Source organism: Vanacampus margaritifer, chromosome 9 (genome assembly GCF_051991255.1).
Source record: "Vanacampus margaritifer isolate UIUO_Vmar chromosome 9, RoL_Vmar_1.0, whole genome shotgun sequence".
Taxonomy (NCBI): domain Eukaryota; kingdom Metazoa; phylum Chordata; class Actinopteri; order Syngnathiformes; family Syngnathidae; genus Vanacampus; species Vanacampus margaritifer.
In genome coordinates this window covers 7,237,232-7,247,231 of record NC_135440.1, presented here as the reverse complement: position 1 = coordinate 7,247,231, position 10,000 = coordinate 7,237,232, and the positions used below count along the sequence as shown (strand labels likewise).

Below are 10,000 nucleotides of genomic sequence, written 5' to 3'. Positions count from 1 at the left end.
ATTGTAAGTTACCCGTATCGTCCCACCCCTACTATACATATAAAATTAATTAAACCTCCCTTTAGGCTTTTGCCTCGGTATTGTTTCCGGTTATCGATATTGAGGTATTTTATGCAGGTATAGTATCGAAGTCAAAATTTTGGTTTCGTGACAACGCGACTGTGGGTGATGCAAGACAAAAAGCAATGGAATGGATAAGAGTCTTTTTTTTTTTTTTAAGATTTGGATACTGTCCTGGTAAAAAGAAACAAAAACCTTGAGCAATTTTTGTTGATTCAACAATTTTGGTTAATGGGTACCACATCTACTCCATAGCCTGTAATTACAACAGCTCACTTTCCAATCTCTGCTTTGGATGCTGGCATGCTTTGCAAGTCTTCCTTGTGGTCACCAATTTTCCGTCACTTCTCAGGCCCATCCCCAGCAGACTCCTGAACCTGCAGGAGAAAGTGCTTGCGATAGTCCCTGCCCCAAGATAGTTGACTAAATGATGAAGCTAATCTCTGCACCACCCTTTATCACTACACCCAGTCACAAAGGGAAAGGATGGTGGAAAACAGTCTGCGGTTAACACCCTCAAACAGAGGACCCACTGTCCTTTTTTTTCCCATTCCAACCCTAGTACTGGGTGATAGCCTGTGCTCAATAGGGTGGTACTTAGGTAAAAATAGTTTACCATTCCCATTCCCATTTGTTTTTGTTCAACATTAAAACAAAGAAATGGGAACATTTAAGGTTTCAAGTATTTTTGAATTTTGGAAAAAAATGTTTATTGTAGAAAAATTTTGAGTTATGGCATTTACTTGTTTAAGTTTCCATGTAACTTTTTAAAAACATACTGATAACCTTCCTGAACATTTTGTTAGAAATGTAAAATAATGTCTATTGTCTAAGATTTAAAAAAATAATTAAAATATATATATATTTTGAAAAGTAAAATTATTATATAAACTCACTGATTTACTTAATGTAATTGATTTGTCATTAATTGTCATCTACATTGCACTTAAGTTGCAACTGCAGTTGAATGCAATAATGCAGTAATCATAACAAAATATTGTTGTTGCATGTATTATTAAATACCTGTATACAGACAAAAAAAAATGTCAGTCCATCACCATTTGCACCAGCATCTTAATTCAGTAATATAGTGAATTTTAAGTGTTCTTTAAAATTAGGTAGAGGTTTTATTCCTAAAATACACTTGTATTTATTATTGTAGGCAACTGCAACATTATGCACAGCTCAAACATTAACATTGTGCTTGAATGTAGCAAAATCAAAGTGTACTTAAGTAACGATTACATTTATTTAATACATGTATTGCAATAGCAAATGAAAATCACATTCCAATAAATGTTCAATAAACATTTCCTAAACATTAAAAAACTGTAAAATCCAGTGAGTTTTTGTGTGAATATTTTGGAAGAAAAAACACGTGCAAAGACTATTTAGTATGGATAGGTATTGCATCGGTATCGGCAGATACTGAACCCAAGGTGTCGGTATCGATATCGGTAATGAAAAAAAGCGGATTGGAGCATCCCAACAGGTTGAGGTTTATTGCAGTGTTGTGCCGATACGATACGGTATTGGGAGGGGCCCTGATACAGCATTAAAAAGATGACATCGGTATCGGCAAGTACAAACAAATAACTGGCAAATGCCATTTACCGATACTGGTATAGAACTTTTAACTTGTGTCTTACTCTCGCATGACACTCACTGCATGATCACATGTATTAAGTGCATGCCAAACCAAGCTATCACTGCTCATAATAGTTTACTGCTTTTTTCTTCCTGGTTGTTAGTGATCAATGGTATGTTAAAGCCCCGATATCTTATGTATGTAAGAAACAATTGCCATCAAAAATCGCTATTCTTATAACCTTTTGGAGCCAAACACACAACTTGTTATCTCCATTATGAACTCAATGTTGATAAATCATGCGGTTTTACATCTATCTCTGCGCGTCACAGGGCTGTAACATGGCTAATCTAATTCATGTAAACGGTGATCTGAATGGATCACGTCCCATGGAAACAGGTGACCACATCGGAATGACAAAAAAGTCTCCATGTAAACCCAGCTACTGTCTTACTGTATTTGTGGGGTCGTCTTGAAGAATGGCATCATAGTGCTTGTTGGCCTCATCATACCTACAGAGAGAAAGAAAAGAAAATCTCAGTTTTCACAAAATTCAATTCTAATCTTGCAAAATTAGGTGGTGGGGAAATCAAAGAGTTTTGGAGAATCAAGTTTCTGTATACATCATGCATGTTTCTATGATTACAGTTCGGCTGTATTGTTCAGTAATCAGTGGGGATCTTAAGGATGAAATAAACACTCATTTAAGTGTAGGTTGCTGGTTACACAGCCAACCTTGTAAGAGTCTTGTATCATTTCACAATGAGTCATGAAATCCATGCAAATAAAGCCCTTTGTTTTGAATATTCCATTCGTTTGATTGTAGTCAGTTTGATTCACCTTTAAACAAGATCATATTGTTGCATTAAAATGTGCTTAGATCCGCAGCCAAATTGTTGATTTGGATGCCTGTGTCTTGACTACATGTGAACTTGGGCAACCAAAACTGGTCACTGAAGCGAACAGAATTGCTTGAGAGCCAAGTTTATGCGTTTTAAATATCAAATTATGCTGTAGCAAAATACGTTAAAAAAAAACTAAACAAAAAAGGTAACATATGAGTACACCCCTTTTTAGATTTTATTCAATATCTCAATTAATATAAGAACAATTTCCAAAATTGTGAAAAAATGTTTTCTGTAGAATATGCGCTTAACTCACAACATGAAACTAAAGTTGATAATAGAATGCATAGATTACAAAATCATTTGTTTAATCAAATTAACTAATGCAATTAAAAAGTTGTTGTCTTTTTCTTGGGCTGTACTCATTTGTGCAAAATGTTCTTTAATAAATTTAATTAAAAACTACTTTTTTGTGTATACAAATTAGCACCTCTTTGCAACCAATGGCTCACATTTGAGTATTTAGTAGTATAGTATCACAAAGAAAAACTTAATTCTGAAAGGAAACTAAAGGTGTTCTTACAAACCTGTTGGGGTGTGCTCACTTATGCTGAATACTGTATGTGTAGTATAGGCTACTTGTCATATTATCTCAGGCACGTAACGACACTGATATTTTAACTGTCAAAGGCAGTGCTCAGTGATCAGTAGCCAGGTTTACATGGAGCCATGTATTCCAATTAAATAAATCCAAATAGCCAAACTGAACGAAAATGCTCCATATAAACAGCTCATTCAATCAGATTGACAAGGGTGGTATATTCCTTTTGCCAAACCGAATGAGCGTCATGTTAACAGTTCAATCGGCCAGGCTGCGTCCGATTAGCGCATGCTCGTTCTTGACGTGTCACGACATTGCAGTACCCGCACTTTTTAGTGTCTTACCAAAAGCTCGTCTGCGAGGAAAGAACTTGTTTCGATGTACTTTGAACTTGTTTTTATCAAGATGTTTATTTAATAAAAGCATTAACACTATCATAGCTACTGTGATAAATGACAAATGAACTCCATCTTGATAAATTACGTTATCAATGTCTGCGCGTCCCACGGCTGTAACTTGGCTGATCTGATTTAGCAGACTGGGGAACTCAAATGGCAGATTGGAATGGATCACGTCATATGTAAAAAGCTCTTCATTCAGAATGATTTCAATTGGAATGACAAAAAAAGTCTCCATGTAAGCCCGGCTAGTGTCCCATAGCACACACTACAGCAGACAGAAGCAACTCTGGTTTCCATTAGCACTAAACAGCCCCACATCCAGAATGGCTGCCTCTGTCACACTCACTTTATTACTCAGCCACACTTTGGAATATTTCAGATGGCACAAGGATGCAAGCCTCTAATTCGGTGGGGCAGTGGGTGTTTTGGAATTATTGTTAGAAGCTTTCCTTAAGTGTACCCCTTTTTTCTACCAATTAGCCACGATGTTGGGGTTACTTAATCTGACCAAAAAAAAAAAAAAAGCAAAATTTCTCTAAAGTTTTGTTAATAAAATAAAGAACCGGGAGAAGGGGAAACACGTGAAGTGACGTAAACACTTACTGAGCCAAGACACACTCATTTGTACCAGCACAAAAACCGGACAGGAAAGACGAAAACAGAGATTGAGGGACCCCGAGAATAACAGTGGGATCTGACCACTTCCTTCCCGGGAATCCCGAACTGCAACTCAGGGCTATCCAAAGTCAAAACTTTCTCCATGTTACCCAATTCAGTAAATGAATGCCAAGTGAGCCAACATAAACACACCCAACCCTCAAACCTTTCCGAACATATACAGACTCAGACTATTGTTTCAAAATCTTTAAACGGTTTCTGATTTTAAACCTTCTTAGGTACAATTCACAAACGTGATGTGTTTTTGCTGCAGATTTTGTTGCTCTATGCTTACCTTTCTAAAGCTTCCAGCCTCATGCCCGATAATCGCTTCACTCTGTGGCTATCTGGAAACTGCTTCCTCAGTTCCTGTAGACAGGTCTGCAAGGATGTGGGCAGACAAGAGACACCAATTATACTTGGCTCTATCTACTGAACTATTTTATGCTCCATTCGCGCGCGCAAAAGAAAAAAAAGTGCAATTTTGAGATTTTGGCCTATTTTGCTTTCAAAAGACACTGTCCAATCCAAACCAGCCATAATATATCTTCGGCTTTATTTTTTACCCAAGTTGCCCACTTGGGTGCGCTTGCTGTCCCTTCTAACTGTTGGCTTATTCAGTAAACATAATAAAAGGATTTCTACATGAAGTCTTTTGAAGACATTTTTAATTAAATTTAAGAGCTATATCTTGACATAAAAACTAAAACAAAATGTTCAGGAAATTACATGAAAGTACATTTACTGTAATTGTATGTGAAATTCAAGTACCTGTAGGTTAATGTATACCTTGAACTACAGGAAAAAGAAATGGAAAAGAAAACTTGTGCTGCAAGTTTCCAAAAGCAGGACAAGCTTGTCCTAAATTAGTCATCTGCTTTTTAGTTTGTTCACTGAGAATAAAGTGGTCCTATCCTATGTCCACATTCCAGTACATTCCAAAATTATTTTTTTATATGCAAAGCTTGAAATAAGCAGGTTGGCAACTTGACATCGCAGTTTGCGTGTGAAAATTTGTTATTTGCTCCTCATTAATAAAAATTGACACACAAAACTGCGCAGAGAAAACAAAATTTGTGTCATGTCTGTCAAGTCGCGAATGAACGCAAGTGTTCTCGTCATTCACTTAAGAAAAGACCACGCAAAAGAACACGTTTATCTGCAAGGAGAAAAACAAGCAAAACATAATCTACGATATCAATGAATGTTGAAGATTTTTCTTGATCATGCATGCTCCATCAATGCCCAGATGAGTACAAAGAGCCCTGACTTTTTAACTGTGACTGTTGCCAACTTATATCTTTCCTTCAGTGTGGAGGATTTAGGGCGAACACGCCACAATTTTGGGGGAGTGAGGAGGGGTGGCTTGGTGGAGGGTGATGTCATGCTTGTCCCTGCAGACATGTAGTGCTGTGTTATCTAGCATATGACACAATTAAGATGGAAACTAAAAAGAACAAGAAGCTATCTTCGAACACAGCCCAAACTCCAACTCAGACGCCAAGAAAACTTTATTCAAGCGCACATACTCGCACTCACCATACATGAGCTTGACAAGGAGGCTTCAGTCACGCTTTTGGCTCGAGTTGGAAGTCGCAGTGCTCGAAGCTGGCCTCATCTTGTTTTTTTTCCATCCCAACCCTGGTCGTACACTAGCTAACACAAAATTTTTAAACTCTGCAATGCACCTTTAACAGCGAAGTAAACCAATGAAGGAGGTTATTTTTTAAGTTTTGTTTTGTAAAACTAGTAATTTTATTATTTATAACTTTTAGGGGTGTGAATTGCCTAGTACCTGGCGATTCAATTCGTATCACGATTCATAGGTCCCGATTTGATTTGATACAGATTAATCCCGATGCAAATCTATAAATTGATTATTGCGATTTTTTACTCAAATTTAGAAAATACTAATCAGTAAACTTGTACATGTACACTGTAAGATTTGTATGAAAATGTATTTATTTATCTGAAAATTCAGGCTTATAACTGAGCCACTGCATTTAACAATCTGGTTGCAGTCTGTTTCATGTTTGAACAGCACTGAAATAAAATATTAAGACTTAACGTTCCATTAATATAATATTCTTCCATGCTTAATGTGTGAATCCTAACCCAAAGTAAGACGTTTTGTTGAGTATTCCCATAAAAAATGTATGTATAAAAATCGATTCGGCCGCATATGGAATCGATTCGAGAATTGCGAGCTGTAATACCGCGATATATTGCCGAATCGATTTTTTCTAACACCCCTAATAACTTTACTTGTTGAACAAGCAAATTAAATGTTAGAATTGACTGAAACCCTCTTTTTGTCATTGTTTTTTCTCTCTTCCCAAAACAACTTTGATAAGACTGAGAACTTGCTATTCCTGATCATCAATGAAAAGGCATGATGTGGTCCTGCGTTGGACACAGAACTTGCTGATCAATAGTGACTCATGTTTCTCAGAAGCAGAAGGTTACAGCTCCAATTTTAACTTCTAGTATCTCTGACACAGGGCTGAGGCATGAGGTTAAAAAAAAAAGAAAAAGAAGCATGATTAATGTTTTCACATTGGCCACTCTTGATTGTCATCACTTTCTTTTTATATTGTTTTTAACCTTAAGAGCAAAGTAAACAAACACAAATATTTTACGTATACAGTAAGGAAAATAAGTATTTGAACACCCTACTATTTTGCAAGTTCACTCACTTAGAAATGATGGAGGAGTTTTAAATTTTACTCAATGGTGCATGTCCACTGTGAGAGACACAATCTAAACTAAAAATTTAGGAAATCATATTGCATGATTTTTAAAAAGATGTATTTGTATATTAGAGCAGGAAATATGTATTTGAGCATGTGCCAATCAGCAAAAATTCTGGCCCTCAAAGACCTGCTACTGTGCCTTCAAAAAGTCTACCTCCTATCCATTTATTAATCTAACTTAATCTAACCTTTTTGAGGTTGTTAAGTGTATAAAAACACATGTGCACCTCACAATCTGTCAGACTATACAGTGCTGCTCATAAGTTTGTGAACCCTGCAGGCATGCTTAGATTTTTTTGTATAAAATATTAAAACAACTTTATTAAATGTTTAGTCATACCCAAATCTACAATGCTGACATTGAAAATAATGGACTTGAACAAAAAGAATGATAATATTGTCATTTATTTGTTGATTTAAGAAAAACTCAGATTTCATGGGTGCAAACGTATGTGAACCTCTCACTTAATCAGACATTGCACCTCCTTTTGCAATGAAAACTTCATCCAAACACTTTCTTTAGTGATTTATCAGTCTTTCACATCTACTTTGGGGGAATTTTTGCCACTCTTTCTTGCAAAATGCAGCCAGTTGAGAGAGGTTGGATGGGCGTCTAGCTGCAGCCGCTATCACCGTTAGCACCCGAACACTGTTGAAACCCAAAATACTGGCAACATGCATCGTGCAATACAATGCCAGTGTAATTAAGTCTTCCTTTAGTGCCCTGAATTGGCGATCGAACGTGATTTCTGTACGAAGTTGTTTTGTTGACTTTGGTCGCAATTGTTTACGCCGGCAATAAAAACGGCAGCCAACGGCAACGTTCCGCAGGACGAGTCAAGTCATCCATTGCGCCGCGAATGCCAAAACGTATTTGGATTTTTTTTTAAAATAAAAACATCCATTGGCATTGCGCGCCACATACAGTATTACTTGGTATGGGGAGGTTTATTTTGAAGTTGGCCTTTACTCCGCATTGGCGGTGTTTTGCCAGACGTGTCCAATATTCCCCACATGTAAACTGTTTACTTCGCTGTGCCGGAGTACTTTAAGCCATGCTTCCATGAAAGCCTTGTCGATTGACTTTTCTTCTGATTGTTGAAGCATGCACATGTGTCCCAGGTGCAGCAAAAAAGGTCTGCAAATCCCTCGATTTCAAAAGATACCAGGGACAAAATGGTAGACCTCTCCACAAGCGTGAAATGGGCAAAGAACTACAGGAAACATTTGACCTCTGTAATTGTAAACAAAAGCTTCTGTACCAAATATTAACATTTATTTTCTCACGTGTTCAAATACTTATTTCCAGCACTTACATACAAATAAATTCTTTAAAAATCATCAATCGATTTTTTTATTTTAGATTGTGACTCTCACAGTGGACATGCACCCATCAGGAAAATTTCAGACCCTACCATAATTTCTAAGTCAGTGAATTTACAAAATAGCAGGGTGTTCCATTACTTATTTTTCTCACCGTACATATGCTGTAATGTTCAATATTCTGCCCAATTGAAATAAATTTGTTAAAAAGGATTAACTAGGTATTTTTTACATAACACCATCATCATTATTGATTATCTTAACAGTTTGAAGAATTTATCGCGACAGGCTTAGCAATATTCACTAATAAAGACTAACTGGAAATGTGAAATGTGTCTTCAGGGTGGCAAATAGACCACGAAGAAAAAAAGTTGACCTCTACAAATTAGGGTCACTCACTCGCTCATGTGCTTACACCCTCTTATTCCAACCCTCTGGGAATGATTTTTTCCGAACGATAAAATAATACCATTTGGCCAAATAAAAACTGTATTTACACATTTGGCAAAGACGATGCTGCAAGCGGGAATGGCTGCGAGACCAAGAATGATTGCCTTGGAAGGTCTTGGGTGTGTAAGGAGGTGCCATAAAATCTTACCAGAGCCAAGTCATCCCGACTGCAGTCCAACGCTGCGATCATCACCTGCTCATAAATAATCCATACTGGGCAGAATAGAGACAAAAAAAAGAGGCTGTGTTAACACCCTTTCCAGTCTCCTGCTTGGAGTAACAGGATGTTTGAATCATATAAATTACGTCATTTAGAAAAATAAATACAAAAATAAGACTGCTAAACCCAAATGCTAAACATTATTGTACCACACTTCTTTGATGTAAATAACATGACAAGCATTTAAAAAAAAAAATGATTTAGATTATTTAATCCCGCATTTGATAGTTAGGTACACAAGTATTGGATGATGAATGAATTGTATGGTATTGCATGCTTTGAAAGGTGCCTTTAAATGTGTGGTTGTTATTGCTTTGCTACTGTGCTACTCTTAGCCTGACACTAGCAATAGTGATACACGGGTAATGTTGATCAACTACCGTGATTTCCAGACTACAAGCCGCTATTTTCCTCTCACGGTTTCAACACTGTTGCTTTAAATTTTATTCAATTAATTTATGGATTTTTACAAACAATCTTCATGCCACCAATACATTTACAGATAGTTTCGTCACATCTGACCAACAAAATTGCCGAACAAGTCAAAGTGGAGCAATGACGGAGGTTGCGCTCATAGAAAATGTTCATGTCTCCAGTCATGGTTTATATAGAGCCATGTATTCCAATTTGTCAAACAGAATGGAAATGCTGCTTAACTGTGTCGTAAACTATTCCGATCTGCCATTAACCTGCAGCACTACTAGACAATCAGAAAAGCCGTTTTACAGCCACGTCAGAGATCGACTTAAACATTACGTGATTTCTCAGGATTGAGTTTATTTGTCTATTTAGCACAGTAATTGTGATTGCTATAACATTTTTAGCAAAGGTGCACCCCATTTATTAAAAACAAAACAGCTTTCCTGTAAAATGGCTCATTTAAACTCTTCCCTGAAAATTTTTTTTGTCAATTTATGTGAAGTGATTATGATTTTATAGTACTGTTTAGGGATATTTTTGCATTATGTACAATAGCTGCCATTTTTGGACAATCACATGATCATCGTGATGTAACGCATGCTGTAAACAAGTATGAAATCGCATGACTTTGAATGACTACAAAGACACTCGCGGATATAAAAGGGGGAATTACGCCCTTATA

The 10,000-nt window shown here is 36.7% G+C and overlaps 1 protein-coding gene across 2 annotated transcripts in view; it reads right to left on the bottom strand.

The window, feature by feature from the left end:
* The window catches only part of emc2 (ER membrane protein complex subunit 2), a 44,189-nt gene that overhangs the window by 27,710 nt on the left and 6,479 nt on the right, over nt 1–10,000 (bottom strand). For both annotated transcript variants that reach the window (XM_077575774.1, XM_077575775.1), the window contains exons 3-5: nt 8,827–8,891; nt 4,448–4,533; nt 2,103–2,160 (exon numbers count right to left, since the gene is read on the bottom strand). In XM_077575774.1, the coding sequence (XP_077431900.1) occupies nt 2,103–2,160; nt 4,448–4,533; nt 8,827–8,891 (209 nt within the window). The remainder of the gene's footprint in view (nt 1–2,102; nt 2,161–4,447; nt 4,534–8,826; nt 8,892–10,000) is intronic.